The 24,630-nt window shown below is 41.0% G+C and overlaps 1 protein-coding gene across 7 annotated transcripts in view; it reads right to left on the bottom strand.

Annotated features, from left to right (window-relative positions):
* LOC131258117 (calcium/calmodulin-regulated receptor-like kinase 2) overlaps positions 1-24,630 on the bottom strand; it is a 36,692-nt gene that overhangs the window by 9,755 nt on the left and 2,307 nt on the right. For all 7 annotated transcript variants that reach the window (XM_058259187.1, XM_058259193.1, XM_058259189.1 and 4 more), the window contains exons 2-4: positions 19,829-20,222; positions 8,546-8,699; positions 3,287-3,413 (exon numbers count right to left, since the gene is read on the bottom strand). In XM_058259187.1, coding sequence (XP_058115170.1) covers positions 3,287-3,413; positions 8,546-8,699; positions 19,829-20,157 — 610 coding nt within the window. In that variant the 5' untranslated portion in view covers positions 20,158-20,222. The remainder of the gene's footprint in view (positions 1-3,286; positions 3,414-8,545; positions 8,700-19,828; positions 20,223-24,630) is intronic.

Here is a 24,630-nt window from a genome sequence, read left to right as displayed (position 1 = left end):
CTTTCGCGCATAGTTTGGAAAATCCTAAAGTCATTAGGAAATATTGGATCCATCATGGCCATCTCAGTCCAAATTGTGACAATTTTAGAATAAAATGATTGAATACTGTCTTCCCCCTGAGTAAGATTTACGAGATCCTGTTCCAGACGATATGACCGGGCCGCATTATTTTGTTGATAAATTGTCTGAAGATGGTCCCACATTGCCTTATCTGTGCGATGAGGTGTGAGGCCAACAGCAATGGATCGATCGACCGAATCGAGAATCCAGGTAATAATCCGTCCATTATTCATTTCCCAATCAGCCAATTTATCGGCATCCGTGGAAGTGGGAATAGTAACAGATCCATCAATTAGTCCCCACAAACCACGACCCTTCAGAAAGTTCTGAAAATGGATGGCCCATAGTGAATAGTTGGTACCATCAAAACTACACCTTGGGGCCTCTGTACGTGATGAGTTCTTGTCCATTGAGCGGAATTAATATAAAGCACGCAAAGAGTTGTAGCAGAAGAATGTTTTAGGTGTACCGTACAGCAGGAGATATCCAACGCGTAGTAGTATCTGGATCTTGGCTAAATAGGATCTTGGCGAAATAGGAACAGCAACAGCAATAGGTCTGGATGGGAGCAACAGCTCTGGACAAGCAACAGATCTGGATGAGCAGAGGTTGCTGGAACAGATCTGGATGAGCAGAGGAGCAACAGATCTGGACGATCAGAGGTGGTCGGACGATCAGAGGGGCGACGCTGGACGAGCAGGGGTGGTCGGACGGGTGGTCGGATAGGCAGGGGGTGGTTGGATCTTCAACAGGGGACGGTCGGACGCGCCGGGGTGGTCGGATCTTCAACAGGGGACGGTCGGACGACGCAGCAGGGGTGGCCGGACGACGCAGGGGTGGCCGGACGACGCAGCAGGGACGGTCGGAAGCGCAGGGGTGGTCGGATCTTCAACAGGGGATGGTCGGACGACGCAGCAGGGGTGGCCGGACGACGCAGGGGTGGCCGGACGACGCAGCAGGGGTGGCCGGACGATGCAGGGGTGGTCGGATCTGACAGGTGGTGCCGGATTTGGATCAGTGAGGCTCTGATACCATGTAAACTGAGAGGAGCTGAATGCTTTTGTGTATTTGAGACAACCCAAAGGGGTTGAATATATAGGGATTACAGCATCTATACAAGGAAGGAAATAAAATCAGAATCATCTACCTATGGGAAAACCAACTATATAAGGTATGCTAGTTATACAAGGTATGTTGCAGCCTGTCTAACACCGTCCTCTTCCACCGCCACTCTTACACAAGCAGGTACAATATGTCTTGCTTTCTTTGAAACTATTCCCCAAGTTATGGACCGCTATGAGTTCACATGACCCGCTTTGCATGAAGATGATGGTTTCTATTGTTTCATATTATTTTTCACTATTTAGTTCTTACAAATCATGTGTTAGACTTAGAATAGAGGTTGAGTACATAGGCTTGGTTTATTCTAAGTAATTCAGTTACGTTCTATAAGGATGAGTATGTCAAATTGCTGAAAGATTGTTCCAACCATCCGTCCTCCTCCACCACCACTCTTGCACAATCAGGTACAATATTTCTTTCTTTCTTTGAAACTATTCCCTAAGTTATGGACCGCTATGAGTTCACATGACCCGCTTTGCATGAAGATGATGGTTTCTATTGTTTCATATTATTTTTCACTATTTAGTTCTTACAAATCATGTGTTAGACTTAGAATAGAGGTTGAGTACATAGGCTTGGTTTATTCTAAGTAATTCAGTTACGTTCTATAAGGATGAGTATGTCAAATTGCTGAAAGATTGTTCCAACCATCCGTCCTCCTCCACCACCACTCTTGCACAATCAGGTACAATATGTCTTGCTTTCTTTGAAACTATTCCCTAAGTTATGGACCGCTATGAGTTCACATGACCCGCTTTGCATGAAGATGATGGTTTCTATTGTTTCATATTATTTTTCACTATTTAGTTCTTACAAATCATGTGTTAGACTTAGAATAGAGGTTGAGTACATAGGCTTGGTTTATGTAATAACTTATGAAGAGGGGTATTTTTGAACTTTCACTCATATTATGAAAGCCCTAACATTAAATAAGAAGAGGCTAGGGGCGTCACCTTGCTTCTTCCTTTTTTTTTTTTTTTTGGATCACTCTCTTTCCTTTTCTCTTCTCTTCATAATCTCTCTTCCTACTCAATCCTACTCTCTGAACACATAAAAATCTTAATTGTTGAACATCCACTCCAAAAAGGGGAAATTTGAAATAGCCCATCATTGATAAGTCACTCAACTCTAATAGGGCATGTCCGACATGGGAGGTGTTCTTAAGACAATAATAGAAACATTAGGGCCTTTTTGTTCCCACTGAGTGGGTTCATTCTAGCAAGGTGGAAGCTTTGGCCCTTGTGGAGAGTTAACATATTTTTACTTCTTCCTTCTCCAGGAATCTTATTGTTGAATGAGATTCAAAGAGCATGATGAAGTGGGCAAGGAAGAGTCCTTCCATTTCATGGGGGTTTCTTTTATTTTTTATGAGACTGATGAATTAGCTTCCAAGTTAGGCATCTGGTTTTCTTATGTTGACACAAAAGCTAACAAGGTTGACAACAACATAGCGAAAGGTGTTGTGAGATTCTCTTAGTATCGCTTTTGCATTCCCCAGATTGATGCAATCTCTAGTCTGCACCTGCGCTCTCATTTTATCAACTTACACAATGATCTATTACCCTTAACCTTTGGTCATTTAATCATACTCCATTAGTTAATCATGATAGGCATGGAAGTTAATATCTTCATAAAAACTTTCACATCTGCATATGGGAGGAGATCCATTCCATTCGGTACAATGAGGTTTCTTTCCTCCTGTGTTTATATCATACACATTTCACATGTATGATGACCCAAACCCTCCACTCATCATAAGGATCCATAAATGGACCATAGAATTAACTATGACCGGAAGGCCCTAGTCATGTGACCCAACTCTGTATACTGTTTTTTACACAGTTGGGATTCTCTGAATGACTGATTTTTGGCCTGTGAATGGTTGACCTTGAATGCATAGTTCAGGTCACCTCGAATATGTGCCACGTGTATGGATATTTCGTCCACCCAGATGGGCCATGTCTCCTCCCTAAATAAACCCAATCTCATGCAAAAATGCTCTACATAGACATGAATTATGTGAAAGACTACATCAATGATATGCCAGTCAAGGATATTCACTTCCTGAAAAATCATGAGACATCTTAAACTTACTATAACTTACTATATAACAGACTTGCTAAGCTACCATTGCTCATGAATTCGTAGATCAGCATGTGCTGACTTTTATCTACACAATATCCAACCAGATTCACAAGATTTCGATGGTGCAGCCTGGCTAACAGAAGTACCTGTCGAAGCCAACAAGCATACATTTTGATTTTAGCAAAAAACATGAAAGTAGCAAAGAACTACGTCATTTTGTAGCCTATTCTATTTCTCATTTTATACAGATAACAAAATCCGCCAGATATTTTGATGCAAAAGGAGCAGTGGTGTAAGAATGACAAACTTAGAATGACTAGCTGAGTTATGATCTTTCGATCTTGGAGATTTCATATTTTCCGAAATGGAGTTGACCGGCTGAGTTGTCTCAGTTTTAGTCAGAAAGAAAACAAGTAACCAGACCAAAATGGAACTGAAACTAACTAAAACGGAACAAGTTGGGGAAAGTTGTGTTTGTTTTGGTCTCCAAATGCGTCACACTCCGTAATCATTACTTAAAACCTTGATTCGTGGAGGTCCTAGCAGATCAATGGTCTGGATCACTGAAACTAGAGACCCACATGCATGGAATGCTGACCGTTTGAAAACCATATATTTTCTTGAGAGCAGGATCTTATAATTTTTCTTGTGTACATCTCTCTAAGAAGTACATTCTATGCAATTTATTCGTATTGACCTCTACATGAGTCTCATGGGTAGAGTCAGATAACTATTTTTGAGCCTCTTGTTTTAGTCTGGAGCTCAAGTGAATAGGAAGCATTTTCGTCAGTGACTTTGTATGGTACCCTTCACAAATAGAAGGAAGGTCTCATCCAAGTTCATAGAGCACTAGCAGAGGAATAGAACCATGGTTTAAGAAGGAAAAATGCACATATATCATTGCTTAGGCAACCTCTGGGATATGTTCTAATTCAAGTAATGAAATACAAACACACACACATGATGAATATTATGGGATTCCACTAGTACCCCTAACATAAAATCATTATTTCTACTCAACATTTTTATTATTTTTCTGTCGGACAACTGTAAGACCACCCCAGCTGGTTGTAACTGGTTGAGAATAAATATCAGTTTTATAAGCTAGCAAATAGAAATATGATACATCTTTTGTATCTATTGCCAGTTCAGGCACCAAATCAATCAAAATCTGCAGTGGTACATAAGATATATAGTGTATCATTGATATGGATGATATGTATTGGTTTTGGAGCTTGTGCATTCATGCTCGAATACCAATATTTAGAACCATTCATAAAATACAAAATGTGGGATGCACCCTAAACTAACCTATCTATATATCAAATAACAGTGATAAAGAAAAACCAATAAATCACATTATTTCTCAGACAGGATGGTGATTTAAAATTATAAATGTTTTTTTTACCAGTGGGAATAAAACGTTTATTGAGGGCCTGTTTGAATTGCAGGTAAACTAGGGGAAGGCAGGGAAAGGAAACTTGTGACATAAGCATGTGGTAGACTGACATCAGCACCAAAGCAAGCAAACCCCTTGCACCCGTTTGTTTTGCTAGAAAAACTGCAAAGGAAAGTGCTTGCCCTTTGCATTTTCCATAATTTGGTTTGCAATTTTCAAAGGAAAAATTTTTCCCTCCAATTTTGCAATTCAAAATGTCACGTCAGAGGGAAAACTCTATTCCAACCATTTGACTTATTGCAAAAAAGGTTACCTCCCTTGCTGAGGAAAGCAAATGGGTTTCCTTCTCTTTTTATGTAATCCAAATAGAGGAAATGTCAAATTCAAAGGGAAATTGTTGGCGTCCCCTAGTTTACCCCCAAACCAAATAGGCACTTAAAGAAAAGCGTAACTAAACCCAATATTCTATTGGTGGAAATTAGAGTGAGATGATATAGAAGAGGCCACTCAAGGGAAGGTAAGCATCCTAAGAAGTCAAAGCAGAAATCAGGTTAGCGATAAGTACTATAAGAAACAATTGAAAAAAAGAACAAAAGAACAAAAGTAAAAAGAAGAAAGAAGAAGAGAAGAAGTAGAATTGGAAAGGAACCGTAAGAGAGTAAGAATTGTTCCCCAAAGCTCTTCTTTTATTTGTTCTTTCTTCCCTAAAAAAAGTATAAAAAAAAATTTGACTGTCGAATCAGAGAATGGAGTCTTTTACCACAATTGCTTCTTTTTATGACAAATACCTTGATATTTTTATAAACCAAATGGCAATATACTTGGGTTCTGTTTAAAGCTGAACTCTAAGGCTGCATTTGAATGCAAAAGAGAACATACAGTTTTCTCAAGAGGAAACGACAGAAAATAATGACATTCTAGCATCCATAATGAAGAACAAGCTCCTAAATTGCAGTTGCACTTCTTTTGTGTTCAACTTGAAAGCGGTGTTTTAAATAGTGTGTAGCATAGAGCGTGTAGGTTAAGCTACATAGCATATAGCATAAGTTACACAATCCTTAATATTTTTTAATTAAAATAATAGAAAATATGCAAAATTTATAAAATGCATAATTTCTACGAGTTCTTGACTACGAATCTGGATCATCAACCACTTATTACCATGCAAAAGCTCTCTCTCTCTCTCTCTCTCTCTCTCTCTCTCTCTCTCTCTCTCTCTCTCTCTCTCTCTCTCTCTCTCTCTCTCTGCCTTTAGACATCTCTAAGTGTGACCTCTTCTTTTTTTTCATTTATTGAAACATCACAAATTCATGATATAGACCACAATTTGGATGGTCCGGATTGATCTAAGTGCTCTATCCATGATATGGACCACAATTTGGATGGTCCGGATTTGTTTAATGTAGTGCCACGTGTCATAGGTATAAGTCATCACCATTTTAAAATAGGTGTTAAACTAACATAGAAAAAACACTTACAAAAAATGAGATTTCAAGTAACTTACGCTATCTATGCTACGCTACATGCACTGTAGCTTACACTACCAGGGAGTTACGCTACTTGCGTACGCCACGTAGCATTTTCGCTACGCTACAACACTACTGAAAACACCGCTTGAAAGTGATATAATGGCCATTTGGAGCCTAGACCCTCTGTGTGAGTTCTAAGAAAATTAACTCATCATGATCTACACCTTATCCCAACCAATTGGGGTCAGCTACATGAATCATTTTCTGCCATTCCACTCCATCAAGGATCATAACTGAAAATTACAATTTGATTTTTTCTGCTTTCCAAGACCAACAATTGAAATTCAATAGTGCATCCAAAAGCAGCCAAACACTTCAATGCTAATTTCAGTCAAGTCAAAATCAAAGTTAGATACTACTTACATTTCATATCATCATTACTTGGCCTTTTGAGAAATGATGTCAGTCACCATGCTTATTAAATAGGAGCTCTGCTAAACCCACATGCGCATACAAATCCAATAATGCACGCACCATCATATATGCTAGCGTGGCAGATAGATGAAATATCCAGATGGACCAACCACGTAGATGTTATTTCCAAAATAATGGCAGTCCACTCAACAGGTGTGCCATGATATTAGAAATAAGTGGATGGGTTAGAAAACTTCAGCTGATATTATTTTTTTCCACAGACCTACATCTGTTCAGTTAATTGTGGTAAACCCGACAAAGGTATTCAAAAACGGCAACTGTGGCCGTAACACTGCCTCCATAGGTATGGCCCTATAATGTTCAATTTTTTAAAAGGAATAACCTGTATCAGACCTGTAATGGACCGGTACAGGCCATTTTTTCTAGAACGGGGGCTGTAGCCCTGTAAAGCATGAAGGTTCCCACCGTTACTGTTACGTAATGGCTGTAAAAGTTGTTACATGACTGTTTTTTAATACCTCGCACCTGCTTAGTGGACCGACCTGATTCTTGGGATAGGGAATCTGCATAGTGGAACCCTTCTGGATGGCTCGGATATTGCACCCGTTTGCCACACTCGCAAATGTGGTGGTGTATGCACTGACATGTACACACACAGGGACTTAGTGAAGCTCTAATAGAGTTTGGAAATTAGACATTTGAATCTCTAGCAGGAAAAGGATATTATGAGATTCAAAATGCCTGGAGCTTTTGTAGCAAAATTATTTCCCCAATAAGAAGACTTTTGATTGCCGTGTACAACCTATTAGCTTACACAATGACATATTTTATGAATGCTAACTTAAAGAGTTCATCGCCGTTGTCATCATCATCATCACAGCCTTGTCCCAGCTATTTGAGGTCGGCTTTATCAATTCTGTGCAGCCAATCATTCCAATCTAAGGCCGTATCATCATCAGCATCATCGTCGTTGTTCTCATCGTCATCTTCATAGTGTTGTCCAAGCTATTTGGGATCAACTTTATGTATTCTCAGGCAATCATGACCCATCCTCAGTCTGAAGACATTGAACTATTTTCTTGTCGGGTTTCGAGAAGTTTGAGTTGTATCTGAATGCACTGTTGAACTGAATTTCAATAATTACTTGAATCTGATGGAAATGACCAAATAATAGCTACCTTGTTTGGTATTCACATTGAGGAACTGTGCTCCAAATTGTAGTCATCTTCCTTTCAATTTGGACTAAAGGAATGTAACCACAATTTCTCAGCTACTTTATCATTGTAAGTGCCACGAGGAACGTAAGTTACGTAACTACGATGTTTTTGCTTTGATTTTGTTCAAATAGTTATGGCAATTTGATCAATGTATCTAAACACCCTTAAGTTATCAAAAAATAAATTGATCAAGCTCCACAGTTTGAACTTAGCCCTTGAGCTTTAGGCTGTGTTTGGTTTCACCAAATTTCACGAAATGAGCACCAAATTAGACTGATTAATCATGAAAGATCATGATATTTAATGAAATTTGGTGCAACCAAACACATCCATACCTAGAATATGCTAAACAGGTCTTTGGCTTTTATAATGATATCTTCTTTCTATATCTTCAGAATAAAGTTTTTAAAAGAAAATACTAAAGGCAGTATGGCACCTCTTCAGAATAAGTTATTAAAAGAAAATACTAAAGGCAGTATGGCACCTCTTTCGAATCCTCGTTTGAAAAGATGTAAATGGGTTATTTACCAATGCTAGACTTTCAAGCCAGGCCCTTCTTCAATTCAAAAGAAGCTTCATAAAACATTTGTTTGAGTGTTTTGCATACTAAGCAAGCTTGCAAAAGATATAAGTGGCTATCGGACTGGGTCATTAATAATTTCTTCTCTTCCATCGCAGTTTGATGGGGAAAAAAGAAAATGAAAAAAGGAAACACTTTCGCCTTCTGGAGTAGCAAGGTGTTGAAATAAGAATTTCACCTCTGTTTGGAACTCTCTCTCTCCTTGTCTTGAATTAGAGGCAAGCACCTTTACAGCTACCACTTCACCTGTTGGCATCATCGCCTTATAGACTGGCCCGAAAGATCCCTGCCCTAAAATTGTTGTGAAATTCTGTGTGGCCTTCTGAATATCCCTAAAATAAGAAAAGGTTAGATTGGTATTCATAAAGCATATACATTCAAAATGATTTATTTTTATCCATGAAGTTTTTGCGGAGCAGTTCATTTTTATGGAAGCAAACACAGCTTTTCACTTTGGCGTAGAACAGTTTTTAGTAATAAAAAAACAACGCCGCACATTTTTTCTTTGCTGGAAAGCTAATGACAATATTGTGGATTTTAGTTTCCATGTTAAGCAAATTACATTAAGCACATAAGCATTTTTATGTTAACAGTTGCATGGTTCAAAGGACATGATGATTTTTGTCAATGAGGATTCTAAGGATCTTTTAAGTATCCAGTTTTCTTGCATGGTATCAAAGAGTGACAAGAGAACCTTATATCTTTGACCATCAGTTATGGTCCCTCTAGCTCCTGATATATATGAAACCACCGTCAACATGGGCATTTATGAGGTGTGACAGAGTGAGGTGATCACTGAACTACTACCTGTGCACTCAAGAAAAGTTGAACAGTGCAAGAACACCATATCATTGAAAAGTGATCACACATTTTCAACCAAATCAATGCTGACCATATTGCAAGCACAAATCTGAGCCGCTAACCAATCCGGGAAGAGATTCGGTATTGGCACTCATAGTAATGGGACCAATGGAGACATTATTGTAAAATTAGCTTCTACATGTTGCATTAAGAGTTCATGACTATGATCTCGCTGATAGTGAATTGTCACTATAAATATCCAAGTCTCTCCACATCAAACTGCAACGGTGCTTATGGGGAGCAATGGGCTGGGGTCAAGCATAGGCCCAAATATGGTATTGTATCTACTAAGGAATCATGTGTATATTTGTGGTGCAACCCGGTTATCGAGTCAATGAGATCTCGACCCCTGAATCGAAAAGTTAAAACACAAAAATTACACTCTTGAGTAGAAAGGGAGAAATAATTTTATTGACATCAAGCTTCTTACAAAACTTAAGAAAACTCATGCTTTGAAAATATTGGAATGACTATTCCCCCCTTATAGACTCTTAGGGCCTGTTTGGTTTCCAATTTCATATGAAATGTAAAGAAAATGAGCCATCATTATCATTTCTAGGTGTTTGTGTAAACAATAATTTTGGCTCGTAAATCGAGAGTCAAATACACTTGTAAAGGAAGTAGGTAAAGTAAATTATAATCTTTACATTTTCACACTATAAATCCAGACATTTTTATAGTGATTTCTGGGTGAAACAAACAATGTAGCAACATCATCGTTGCAATCAAATGTAAGCAGTGTTTGCGTTGTCGCCCAAATATTGATATTATCGTTGATAATATCGGTGTCGCTAGTCTAGCAACACCGAAACCCTAGTTTTTCATTTCTCTTCAGATTATTGGTGAAATATTGGAAATATGATTGATAATTTTGGATTATCACCGACAATATCGACTGCAGCAACCAACCACGTTACCTATCATGGGAAAACTGTAGCCAACAACCTCTATTTTCGATAAATTGGTAAAAAATCAGAAAGAATATTAGAGATCGCTTTGATTTCGCTAATTTTCTAAATACGTGGGGGAGATCTCGTACTTGGTTGATCGGAACTCAAAACTCAGAAGAATGCCTCGATCAACAGCGCCTATCTTCAAAATTTCGGGGAATCCTCGTGATTTGGGAATGATTTAGGGTTTTGAAACCCTCCCTCAAAAACACCTCTCTTTTTTTTTTAGAGAATCTCTCCTAGACAAAATTTTAGGGTTTCATATTTTTGTTCCCTTCGAAACTTAGAAGATATAATGCCTAAATACACATTTGTATATTCAGGAATTAAAATTTTGAAAAAAGAACGCATTAAATAATAAGTTTCCATTTAATGGGGCCCGAAAAGCACGCATTGCCATAAGAAATCACTCCAATAGTAACCAAAATAAGTTTATATAATACAAATGCAGCTATTATGCAATAATTAAGACACATTACCGGCCATATTTCATCTCCACATAGAGTGACAAGGTGGCTCGTAGTCATCATTCGGATCCCGTTGCAGTTGAGCGTGGTATTGTTGCCCAATACATTGGCAATATTGTTTCCATGTCATCCTCTGCTCGTACCAATTGAGGCACTCTCTTATATACCTTTGATAGTCATCCTCCTCGAACTGTACGAGTACACCTATACGTGGGTACTGCGTGACATACATCGATGGCATTGGCTGAGTAGGGTCCTTAGAAAACAGATCGAGTCCAACCCCACCTCCCTGATAGTAGTGTTGTTAGTCATACGGTTATCTCAAATATCCTCTGTCAAGGGGTCATGACTCGAAGAATTATATGCCGGTTGTCTCTATCCATGGGTAGACGAGTGTGACTAAATGTTCGAGCTGTCATGCCCATACCCGTGATATCCCCCATGCGCACAAGGTGGGACAGATGTAGAGTTCCCCTACTATGAACTGATGTCCATAGATGACAAGTTACATGCGAGAGCATCAACCGCAGCACATTCGGCTTTCTTCTTCGAACGACACTTGAAAATATGCGCCAGCTCTGATGCTGTCATCTTAGATAGTGTACGAGATCCATGGTCCCCGTCCTAAGTGGCATAGTCAAAGTACTGCTCCTCAGTAAACTGACCAACGAATCGTTAGTTCTGATCCATCGTGTAACCCCCACCACCGCCACCACTAATACCACCTACATTAGTGTCGGTGCCCCATCTCCTGCCTCACCGTTGTTATCGTCATCATCGTTCCCACGAGCAGTGTAGATTGGGAGTTGAGTCTTATTATCATCAATCACTACGACTTGATAATGGGAAGGGGGCCGTGAAGATGCCTCCTCACCCTCATCAAGACGGCCAAACTCCTCACCAAAGGATCAAAAGAGTCTGTATTTGCCCGTTGTTGGCATACTACCTGGTCGACATCGATACCAAGAGACGTTAATTCCTCAGCTACCTGTGGAGCAGGGCATCCCTTTGCGTCATCTAAATTAGTTAACTTGACCCACTCGTAAAGTGGTTCCTTAGCATCGTCACCTATTTGTGCCATGGTACCTATTGACAACAAGTCGAGCGGGTCTGTATTTTCTTTCATGTTTCGGTCTGTCCGTAACAGCCTCTCTCTTAACTTCATATTGTAATAGTAGTAAATGAGCTTCTGCAACTTCTCATATGCAAGCCTGTTCGTCTTGTTGGTGTGTATGAGTGACCATGTGCTCCAATTCCTCTCACATGGTGAAGAAGATATGGTCTAGGCAAGAACACGTACTGCCAATAATTGCAGTGCAGGTGTGTCACCCTCCATACATCGCCTGCCACTTGCCTATACATACATACATATATATATATATATATATATATATATATATATATAGGAGCTTGTTTTAGTTTGAAGTTTAAACGGAGAATGTAGTTACCTAACCATATACCATACTACATAAGTAAATAAATTAAAAATTATACTCACGCGACATTTTTTTTCTCGATGCTTTTGCTAGTGCGGATGAGAACAAACCCCTAGCATCCCTAAACTGCAACAACTATAAACATAAATTCACAAGTCACTATTTTTTACCACCCATATTTCTAGAGATTATAAGGGCCTGTTTGGCCGGGCAGATTGGATGGGATGGGAAGGGATTGGAAGGGATTGGAAGATAAATCCCGGGATTGGCCAAGCATGCCAAACAGACACGGGATCCTGATCCTGGGATATAGCAATCCCATGGATCTTAAGACAATCCACTGACATCACCATCATTACCTTTAAATCCCATCCAATCCACCCTAATCCCTTCAAAATTGCCTGGGACGTGTTTAGTTCGAGGGATTGAAAGGGATTGGAAGGTTTAATCCCGGGATTGGCCGGGTGTGCTAAATAGACCGGATATAGCAATCTCGGGATATAGCAATCCCATAGATCTTGCACCAATCCACTGACGCAACTATCATTACCTTGAAATCCGTGCAATCCACCCTAATACCATCCAATCCCATCCAATCTGCCCGGCCAAACAGGCCCTAAGGAAATCTACTCAAATTGAATTACCTGGTTACCGAATTCTCCTTGCGCCGACGATTTAGGGAACAACCTTTCAAACACCTCATGAATGGTCATCTTCAAATCATTTTGCTCGTGGAGCTAGTGTTTGTAAAGGAATTTGGGATTTAGCTAGTATGCTGAAATCCAAATATTATTTACTCAATTGCATTAACATGCAAACAGAAGTGATGCTTTAAAGTGTAAGTGCAAGTGATAAAAAAAAATACAAGTAAATGTAACAAACTTACCAGCCCGGTGGAGTGGATGCTTGAGGGTCTTGGTCTCTCTATTATTGATGATATTGATCACCCACTAATGCGAGTTGGGAATTGCAGTCTGTATCCCTTCTCTCATAATTCTCATGAGCTCATACATTGACCTCATCTGGGATAGAGTTCATACCGTCGTTTCCATCTTATATCCGATCTACAGAGTCCTATATATGGTATATGGTTAGGTAACTACATTCTCCATTTAAACTTCAAACTAAAACAAGCTCCTCATGATATATATATATAGGCGAGTGGCGGGCAATGTACGGAGGGCGACACACCCGCACTGCAGTTATTGACAGTACGTATTCTTGCCCAGACTATATCCTCTTCATCGTGTGAGAGGAATTAGAGCACGTGGTCACTCATACACGCCAGCAAGACCAACAGGCTTGCATATGAAAAGTTGCAGAAGCTTGTTTACTACCATTACAATATGAAGTTAAGAGAGAGCCAGTTGGGGGCAGACCGAGACATGGAAGAAAATACGGACCTGCTCGACCAGTTGTCAATAGGTACCATGGCACAAATAGGTGATGATGCTGAGGACCCACTTTATGAGTGGGTCAAGTCAACACGGAGGAAGGCCCTGCTTCACAAGTAGCTGAGGAAACATCTCTTGATATCAATGTCAACCAAGTAGTAAGCCAACAAAGGGCAGATATAGACTCTTTTGATCCTTTGGTGAGGAGTTCGGCCCGTCCTGATGAGGGTGAGGAAGCATCTTCACGGCTCCCTCCCCATCATCAAGTTGTAGTGAGTGATGATGATGAGACTCAACCCCCACTCTACACTAGTCGTGGGGACGATGACGACGATAGTCATGGTGAGGCAGGGGATGGAGGCACTGGCACCGATGTTAGTGATACTAGTGGGGGTGGAGATGGTAGTGTTGAGAGTACATGACAGGTCAGAGCCAGCGATCCGTTGGTCAGTTCACCGAGGAGCAGCACTTTGACCATGCCACTTAGGACGAGGACCATGAATCTCGTACACCATCTAGGATGAGAGCATTAGTGCTCACATATATTTCCGAGCATCGTTCGAAGAAGAAAGCCGAATGTGCCGCGACTAATGCCCTCGCACGCAGCTTGTCATCTATGGACATTAGTTCAAAGTAGGGGAATTCTACCTCTGTCCCACCTTGTGCGCAAGGGGGATATCATGGGTATGGGCATGATAGCTTAAACATTCAGTCACACTCGTCTACCCATGGGTAAAGACAACTGGCAGATAGTTCTTCGAGTTATGACCCCTTGACAGGAGGATATTCGGGATACCCATATGACTAGCAGCAATACTATCAGAGAGTTGGGGTTGAACTCGATCTATTGCCTAAGGACCCTACTCAGCCAATGCCATCGATGTATGTCACGCGTACCCGTACAATTCGAAGAGGACAACTATCAGAAGTACATAAGAGAGTTCCTCAATTAGTACAAGCAGAGGATGACATGAGAGCAGTACTGCTAACATATTAGGCAATAGTACCACGCTCAACTGTAACGGGATTGGAATAATGACTACGAGCCACCTTGTCACTCTATGTGGGGATGAAATATGGCCAGAAATGTGTACTTTTTAATTCATTTACTTTTACATGTCTTAATTATTGTATGATAGCTGCATTTGTATTATATCAACTCACTTTGGTTACTATTGGAGTGATTTCTTATGGCGGCGCGTGCTTTTTGGTCCCCATTAAATGGAAACTTATTATTTAATGCATTCTTAAAAAATAATAAAATAAATAAATAATTTTAAAATCAATTCCTAAATATACAAATATGTGTATTTAGGCATTTCCTTAAGTTTCATTGAAACATTCTATTGTTTTCCTCATGTTTCTCTCTTTTTCCTTGCATTTCCGGTTATCAGCGATATTATCGGCGCTAACGATATTATATCTTTATCTCTGGCCGGTGAAACTTGTAGCGATACCGACAACTTGAACGTTGAATGTAAGTGATGTCACCTCACAATTACAAGAGTAAATAATCATTACCCATTTACAATTATTTACCACTGTAATTGGAAAAGCGAACATACCCTTAAGTGAATCTCTAATGAGAGTTCCTCCAACTAGGAGATTGATTTCAAATCAATCGTAGTTGACTTCAAATCAATCTAACCTACCTAAGATGGCAAAAGCCTAACTATAGTAAAAGAAAATATAGAAAATCCTAATTACATCTCTAAATTTGTCCCACATCTTATATTCCCCTCATATCTTCAATCACATCTTTAAATCAGCCCCCATATCATCTAAAAATAGTAAAATGCAATACTTGATTTAGGCCCCCAAATCTATAAATAAACAATCTAAAAATTAGCACATGTTGTGCCCTACGGTGGGCTATCGGCCTACATCATTGTCGGTCCATACAGTGGGCCTAGATGGGCCTCAGTAGGTCGTGAGCCTAGGTGGGCTATGGGCCTCTGCATCAATTTGTGGAGATCAAGATAAAATCAATTAGTTGTAGCATCTTACTTGTACGAAGGGTTAAAGCTAATACCCATTTTAAACTCCTGCAAAATCTATATAAGCCATGTACTTGTTGAGAATGGAAAACCATTCACCTATTTCTCCTTCTGTCTCTCTTATAGTTTATTATGGTAACAAAACTTTAATGGCACAGATCTCCAAATCCCACCAATCTCCTATGGACCCCTCAATTCCTCATTCTAATAGTTTTATTTCAAGATTTTCTTTTCCTAATAACTATGCGGACCCCACAACTAGCACATTCCTCTTTTTCTGTCTCTTCTATAACCTTGTGGGCTCCACATGACGTGCATATCATCCCCCTCTAAACTTCTCTCTTCCTTCTCCTTCCTACCCGCCACCCTTGTCGACTCCATCACCTCCAACAATTGGATTCAGCACCATCACCGGATGACTCCATTGCCATCAGTGACCGATGAGCCCTCTATTGGTTCTTAGCAATAAGATGATAGGTTAAATAGGAAAGGAAAACATCTTTAGCACAAAAGACTATACAAACTTCTGACTGGAATAGAATCTCATGAAAGAATTGGATAGTCACACCACCAAATCAGACCATTGCTTCATTTTGCATTATTAACTATATATAAATTATGCAGGACCGATGCATGAACTAAGTAACATGTGAGATCAAATAGCCGAATTAAGATATTTAACAAGAAAAAAAAAAAAACACAAACATCGCTATATTCATCACAAATATCATGAAAATAAAAAAGAAAATCATGCGTAATCCTGGCCTAAGCTACCAATATCGTAACACGAGATCATTAAATAAAATGAAACTAGGATCTAATGGATGTAGGGACATCCAATTAGCATAGGATATAGTCTATTTTAAAATAAGAAACCTAATAGAACCTAGGGTGAAAATTAGGGTTTTGGTAATTTGGGAAAAGTTAGGGATTTTAAGTTTAGGGTTAGGGTTTCGAGGATGGAAGAAAGGGATTTTGATATAATGATGGTGGGAAGCCAAAAGGGGCAGGTGGGATTCACACGTGTGGCCGTACAGTCACGTGTGTGGCATGGGAGGATGGGTTTAGGTTGGTTAGGGTTTGGATTGTGGATGGGTATGGGAAGTAGGGATTGAGAGAAAACAAAGATCTGGGATGGAGAAAATGAAAAATCTAAAGAAAATACTTAGATGGGGAAGAAAAGTGAAGATGGTGTGGGGATAGATGGAGACCTCGCACCTCCGTTGATGAAGATTAGCCTCACACCAATCTTCCTTCCAAATTGCATGAAGATAGAAGAAGAAAGCAAGAGTTTTTCTCTTCTTCTTTTTTTTTTTAATCACGAAATTCAATGGGAGAGAGGTCACACGCCTCCTTCTTTTTATAGATCCAAGAAGTTTCAAAAATTACAATAATCCCCGTCTTATGAATTTTAATGAAAATAACCCTAGTCTAAATAAAATCAACTAAAACACTCATAATGTGTCCAGATATAAAATAATAAAAAAACTAAGTCCTAAAATATGAAAAAATCTAAGACTAATGTGGACGATCAACGATCAATGGCCTAATCATGTGATCCATGCGATCCAATGGCCTGATCGTCGCGTCCCTCTGATCCAACAGTCTAGATCACTCCATAAAGCAGCCCATGTGCATTTTCCTAGTGTGGGGTCTTCTAGATGCTCGCACATGCACATGGGGTCTTCAGCACGATCACGGGTACTCGCCTAACCACAGGGAAATCGATGTGGCCCGCCTCCTCCTCTGATACGTACGCAAGGGTGTACGTGACGTGATGTCCTCATCAATAAATGTATTGTAATAGCATATCAAAATTTCAATATACATCGTGTGATCATTCAAGGCAAGAGTAACATTATGTGCAAGCTTAATCTAGAAAAGGCATACAATCATGTGGAATGGGACTTTTTGGATTACATGCTTGGTTGTCCCAGGCATATGTAAGGGTGTACGTGACGTGATGTCCTCATCAATAAATGTATTGTAATAGCATATCAAAATTTCAATGTACATCGTGTGATCATTTAAGGCAAGAGTAACATTATGTGCAAGCTTAATCTAGAAAAGGCATACAATCATGTGGAATGGGACTTTTTGGATTACATGCTTGGTTGTCCCAGGTGTAGAGAGAAGTGAAAGAGATGGATCGAGGCATGTGCAAGTTCGACCAAGTTCTCAATCATTGTAAATGGGTCGCCGAAAGGATTCTTCAAGTCATCTCGAGGGCTCAGGCAAGGGGATCCATTATCCCCATTTTTGTTTGTTGTGATAGCGGAACCTCTATGCAAAATGTTGGACAAATGGGAGGCGCCACGGCTCATTAGCAGATTTAAGGTGGATAATGGAGACTTTTATGTATCCCACCTTTAGATTGCACATGACAATCCTTTTTTGCTATTCAGAGAAGGCTGAGGTGGATAAACTTGGAAAATTTCTTTGTTGCTTCAAAGTGGCATCAAGTCTTTAAAGGCAAATGTCCAAAAGAGATATAAGCATCTCTAAGCAGGATGTTAAAAAGCTAGCAGAGCCATTCGGGTGCAGCACTGGCTCGTTCCCTTCGTCATACTTGGGCCTTCCGTTGCGCATTGAGAAGCCGACAAAGCGCTTGTGGGATAAGGTAATTGAGAAAGTTGAGAGTAACCTTGATCAAAGTACTATTATCTAATCTCCTGCTCCGCTTCTTATCTCTTTAAAGTACCTGAAAGGGGTATGAAAGAAGCTAGAAAACCATAAGCGCTATTTCTTATGGCGTGGCTCGTAGAAAAAAAAATTCCACCTCATGAGATAGGAGTAGATGTGTAGACCGATAAAGAAAGGGGGAGTAGGAATTAAGAAACTGAAAATTATGAATTTGGCACTTCTGGGCAAATGGCAATGGACGTTCAGCTCAAAAGACTAAAGCTTCTGGAAGGAAGTTGTAGTGAGGAAGTATGAAACTGAAGAAGGGAGATGGTGGACAAAGAAGTCCTCCTTGTACAGGGCAACAGAGTTATGAAAGGCTATCTTGAGCACGAAGAGCAGATTCGAGGAGGGGTGCAGTTCTCTATAAGTGAGGGGAGAAGAGTCAGGTTTTGGAGGGATGATTGGTTGGGCGAGAGGAGGCTGTGTGAGTACAAAAAGCTGGCTAGCTTGTCCCCAGACTTGGATGTCCCTGTAGCTTGTTGTTATTCAATCTTAAGATCCAAGTTCCCCTAGAACCTGTCGGAAGAGTTCATCATTATATCCGGGTAGCTATCAGATATACCACTCTCTTTGGATTCAGACTTCTTGGTGTAGCTCAAAGATAAATCTGGGAGATTCTCCATCCGGTCTTTCTATGTATTGCTTATTCAGGTCTTCGCCGCGAGGGGAAGAGTTGCATACTTCCTTAGGTCTTATGGGGCTCCCCCCAAGGTAGTGGCTATGGCATGTTTGGTGGGACAGAACAAGGTGCTAACGATCAATAACCTTCGGAAGAGGGGAATGGTAATCATCACATTTGCTTCCTCTGTGGTGGGGTGAGAAATTGGTCGACCATCTCTTCACTCATTGTGTGTTTGCAAGGGAGATGTGGAGTAGATTTCTGTGAATTTTCAGGGTAGCTTGGGTGATGCCAAAGTAAATTGAGGAGCTCCTTCAATCGTGACATGGGGAAGGGGTTGGCAAGAGAGGAAAGAGACTTTGAAGGATGGCTTTATTAGCCATCTTGTCAATCTTATGGGAGGAGAGGAACAACCAGTGCTTCCATAATCTTTGCAAGAATGCATCGGGAGTTTTCACGCAGACTAAGGCCGATGTCATGGAATGGGCCTCAATCTCAGTTGGCTTTGGCGACTACGATCTTTCTATCTTGGGATGCAATGTAATTCTTTGGCCTTTAATCAACAAAACTATCATCTTCAAAAAAAAAAAAAAAAATCATTTTCCTTACAATTTAAGATTTATAGATGCTTAAAAGTAAATTAATGTATAAGTAGGGTTTTAAGATTCGGATGAGTCCAATATGACGCATCTGAGTTGAATCTGATTTGGTACTAATTGAGCTAGTTCAATACAATGAGCCCTCACCTGACTTGGGAAGTTGTGACTCAACCCAAGATAGAATGAGTTAATCCGAGTCGCCAAGTCGAAAATCCATGTTTATGAGAATCAAACCAGAAAAGCATGTACTTGCACATTATCTCAATGTGGTAAATATAGTTTTTAAAAAAATATCAAGATAAAAAGAACAAAGAAGAAGAGTAGCAATTACAAGGATGACATATGAATTTCACTTGTATTTCATTTCGTATGATAAGAAAAGAAGAAAAAAAGGAAAGTATTGTGATTCTTCAAATTCTAGCACTATTAAGTCAAAGAAGTGAAAGTTCGTACTTGTATGAGTATCTCGGAATGCCGGATACTGAAGAAAACATATCTTTATTATCATGGCTGCCCCACCAAGACCATTGAGTGCTCTTTTTGGCCAAGTGTGGTGAGCCATGAAAAACATCAGAATGTGAGAGTGATACACTAGACTCCATGCTTGTACCAATGCCATTTGCACGGATAGGAAGAGTTGTGACACCATTCTCATTCGAGTGATTTTGGAGGCGAGAACGCTTTCTGTACAACCTTACAGCAATAAACGTGCCAGATGCTGCCAAAATTCCAAAGGCCACACCAACAGTGACACAAACGATAACTAATTCAGTTTGATGCATTTTGTGGTCCCTTTTGATGTGCAGAAGGTGAGAACATCTTGCAAAACTCACACAATGTCAAGTTCCTGTCATACCACAAAGAAGTATACATGGTGAATGTACAAAACAAATCAACAAACAATAAGACGAGCATGGTTCACATTTATACACGAATCTAGATGATGGCAACTCATCCATCTTACACTAGGCATATATGTATGTTAATCAGGCTGCCCAAATCATAGAGCCCATTCTGAAAGTTGAATTGATAGAACGATCCAAAACATATAATTGGTGGCCATAAGATGGAAAACGAAAGATAACTTCATCAATGGTCCAAATTCGATGGGCAAAATCAGATGGATAAAAACTAATCATAGTAATGTTTGGGCAAATACTCCAACAACAGGACCCATTCTTTAGATGATCTGGATTTCAGTAATGTAACCCATGTGTGTATGGATGAGACACCACAACTTTAAAAAATGGCAGTGAAGTCAGAAGAATACAGGTTATGTGATTTCTCAAAGACAGATCCTTCATAGTTAAAGATGAATGCATCCAGATATCAACATGGATCACCAATGAGATAAAGGTGACCAAACACAATGATTTCTGTGGCATGTGGAACTGATAGATGATGGTAGCAAGAGAAATTCCTCTAAACAGGACTGTGGTGCATGCCATCAAATTATTTCGAACATTTTACATGGAACTTAATTCACATGGTTCCATTCCGTCGGATAACCCAACAAGCATGGAAACAACGAATTAGAAGGAAATTTCGTATCACAAAAAATGCAATTCTCTTCTTACGAATATTAACAACAGCATAGGATATTCAGCGGTAAGAGACATGTAACGATTTAGCAAGCTCCAACTGCAAACACAATAGATAATGTGACAGACCTAACTGATTAAGCTATTCAAATTTTCAAGAAGTAACTATAAATTCATGTGAAGTTCTATTCAGTTCCTATAGATTTTGAATTTATAAGCATCTAATAGAGGCAAGTTGATGCAGGACAATTAACCACTTGATCTAAAAGCTCGAACTATTAAAGTATGGCGAATTAATCCCTTTTTCTCATAGCCTAGGCCCCACATCTCATGGGTTAGGACCTCGGCCCAACCCCCCTCGTGGGCTCGTGGGCCCCAAAGCACATGGGCCGCCCACCCCGAGTGTGTCCCCGCATCCCACAGGCTACCCCACTCGAGCCCAGTGTGAAATGCCCCTGCATTAATTACCCCCGGTAAGGAGTCTCGAACACGAGACCTCCCCCGTGGGCCCCAAATCACATGAGTCACCCACCCCGAGTGTGTCCCCACATCCCACGGGCTACCCCACTCGAGCCCGGTGTGAAATGCCCCTGCATTAATCACCCCCGGTGAGGAGTTTCGAACACGAGACCTCTCCCGTGGGCCCCAAATCACATGGGTCACTCACCCCGAGTGTCCCCGCATCCCACGGGCTACCCCACTCGAGCCTGGTGTGAAATGCCCCTGCATTACAAGTATGAAAGATGTACTCAAATGTCCAATTGCAATTGGGAAGAGTATTTGCTAAGAGGAGAGGAATACCCAATCCTATATGTATGCAAGGAGTCAAAAGGATTTTTTTTCTGGCGCTAACAACGTTAAAAGTGAGGCTTGTTTGATCTCGTTTTTCTTCAGATGCAAGAGGCTAATATAAGTACAGTTTAATGGAGACAAAAATGTGGTAACTGTTTTTTAGAAGGAGCTGCCTATAAACATGGGCCATTCCTTTCGCGCGATTATTCCAAAGATAGAAGGAGCTCCCTACATAAAAAAAACTTTAGACCAATGAGCCTAATTAACAGCCTTGTAAAATTCTGGCCAAGATCCTCGCGCAAAGATTTTGAGCTGCCCTCCTGAAAGTCAATGCCTCCAATCAAAGTGCCTTCGTTGCATGGTGGCAAATTAATACAGGGGCATTTTCACACCGGGCTCGAGTGGGGTTGCCTGTGAGATGCAGGGGCACACTCGGGGTGGGCAGTCCGTGTGAGGCGGTACCCATGTGATTTGGGGCCCACGAGGGGGGTTCGGCTGAGGTTCTAACCCATGCGATGTGGGGCCTGGGCTATGAGATAAAGGGATTAATTCATCATGCTCTATCAGTTCGAGCTTTTAGAGCAAGTGGTTAATTGTCCTGCATCAAATTGGTATCAAAGCGGGAGGTCTCGTGTTCGAGACTCCTCACCGGGGGTGATTAATGCGGGGGCATTTTCACACCGAGCTCGAGTGAGGTTGCCTATGGGATGCAGGGGCACACTCGGCGTGGGTGGCCCATGTGAGGCGGGCCCCACCCGTGTGAAGCAAGTAACTCGTGTGAGGCGGTACCCATGTGATTTGGGGCCCACGAGGGGGGTTTGGTCGAGGTCCTTTAGTGCCCATACGATGTGGGGCCTGAGCTATGCGAGAAAGGGATTAATTCGTCATGCTCTATCAGTTCGAGCTTTTAGAGCAAGTGGTTAATTGTCCTGCATCAAATTGGTATCAAAGCGGGAGGTCTCGTGTTCGAGACTCCTCACCGGGGGTGATTAATGCGGGGGCATTTTCACACCGAGCTCGAGTGAGGTTGCCTATGGGATGCAGGGGCACACTCGGCGTGGGTGGCCCATGTGAGGCGGGCCCCACCCGTGTGAAGCAAGTAACTCGTGTGAGGCGGTACCCATGTGATTTGGGGCCCACGAGGGGGGTTTGGCCGAGGTCCTTTAGTGCCCATACGATGTGGGGCCTGAGCTATGCGAGAAAGGGATTAATTCGTCATGCTCTATCAGTTCGAGCTTTTAGAGCAAGTGGTTAATTGTCCTGCATCACAAATTTTAGTTTGAGTGCTGGTAGCCCATAAATGCATCGATTCGTGCCCTAAAGAAAGCATACGATCATGTGGATTGGAATTTTCTCAATTACATGCTCGGTAGACAAGGGTGCGGGCCTCAGTGGAGAAGTTGGATTCAGGAATGCATCTGATCGGCTAGATTTTCGGTCCTCATCAACGGGTCTTCTTTTGGATATTTCCATGCATACAAAGGTCTAAGGCCGGGGGATCCCCTATCCCCATTCTTATTTTTAGTCATCTCGGAAGTGCTTAGGAAGGGGGTCTTTTCCAAGGTGTTAGGGTGGGAAATATAGCCTCACGGGTATCCCACCTTCAGTTCACGGATGACACACTTATTTTTAGCAAGGCAGATCTCTTCATGGTCGATAATCTCCAGAAGATAGTTGTTTGCTTTGAGGTTGCATCCAGCCCAAAAGTTAATATCTGCAAGTGTGAAATTTTGGGGATTCATTTATCAGAGTCGAAGGTTTCTAGCATGGCTGCTGCTTTTGGTTGTAGGGCTGGTTCCTTCCCAAATTTTTTATTTGGGCCTCCCTCTTTGTATTGGCAAGCTACCAAAGCAATTGTGGGATGAGGTTGTTGAGAAAATGGAAAGAGAACTCTCTCCGTGGAAAGCCAGGCACTTATCCCTAGGCGGAAGACATGCGCTCATCAAAGCTGTTGTATCAAATCTGCCTTTTTATTTCCTTTCTCTCTTCAAATGTCCAAAGGTGATCTTATAAAAAATGCTCTCTGAGAAGCAGTTTCCTTTGGCAAGGTGTGGGTTCAAATTGTAAGTTTCATTTGCTAGATTGGAGATAAGTCTGTAAGCTTTATAAGGAAGGCGGGCTGGCATTAAAAGCCTTGAGGTCATGAATGAAGCCCTTTGTGCAAGTGGGTTTGGAGGTTTCGCATTGAGGAAAGCAGTCTTTAGAGATCAGTTATCGAAAGGAAATATGGCATATCTTCCCTCGACTGGCGGACCAAAATCTCCTATGTGCATAGAGCTTCTCATTTATGGAAATCGGCAACTCTTTTGGAGAACAAGGTGTGGGAGGGATCAGATTTTCCCTAGGCAGCAGCGAAAGAATCTGTTTTTGGATGGTATTTGGGTTGGAGATCATTCTTTGGGGTCAAATTTTCCTAACCTGGTTGCAAATTGTTTCAGTGCCTTCGGTGTCTGGATTCCCCCTTGGAATGAGACTGAGGAAGAGGAATTTGTCCAACTTTTGCAGAGACTAGAGAGCATTTCCCCCTCTCCATGCTCGCCTATTTCGTTGATTTGGAGCAAATGACAAATCGGACTCTTTCTCAGCGAAATTGATGCATAATTTCACTAGACGGATCCCCTCTCCTCTCAGTTACAGCCATACAGGCCATGTCTAGAGTTATGGAGCCCACCTAAGGTTGTAGCCTTCGCATGGCTCGTGGGGAGAAATAGAGTCTCACTTTTGACAATTTACAAAAAAGGGGAATGATCCTCCCAAACATCTGCCTTCTATGTAAGAATGGTGCAAAATCAATGAATCATCTCTTCGTCCTGTGTCCATTTGCCTCAAGCCGGTGGGTCAGTATCCTCAACTTCTTCAACATAGTCTGGGTTATGCCAAGTTCAGTGGAAGGCTTATTCGACCCTTGACATGATGGAATGC

The sequence above is a fragment of the Magnolia sinica genome, chromosome 10 (genome assembly GCF_029962835.1).
Source record: "Magnolia sinica isolate HGM2019 chromosome 10, MsV1, whole genome shotgun sequence".
Lineage (NCBI taxonomy): Eukaryota > Viridiplantae > Streptophyta > Magnoliopsida > Magnoliales > Magnoliaceae > Magnolia > Magnolia sinica.
This window is presented reverse-complemented; position numbering and strand designations above follow the sequence as displayed.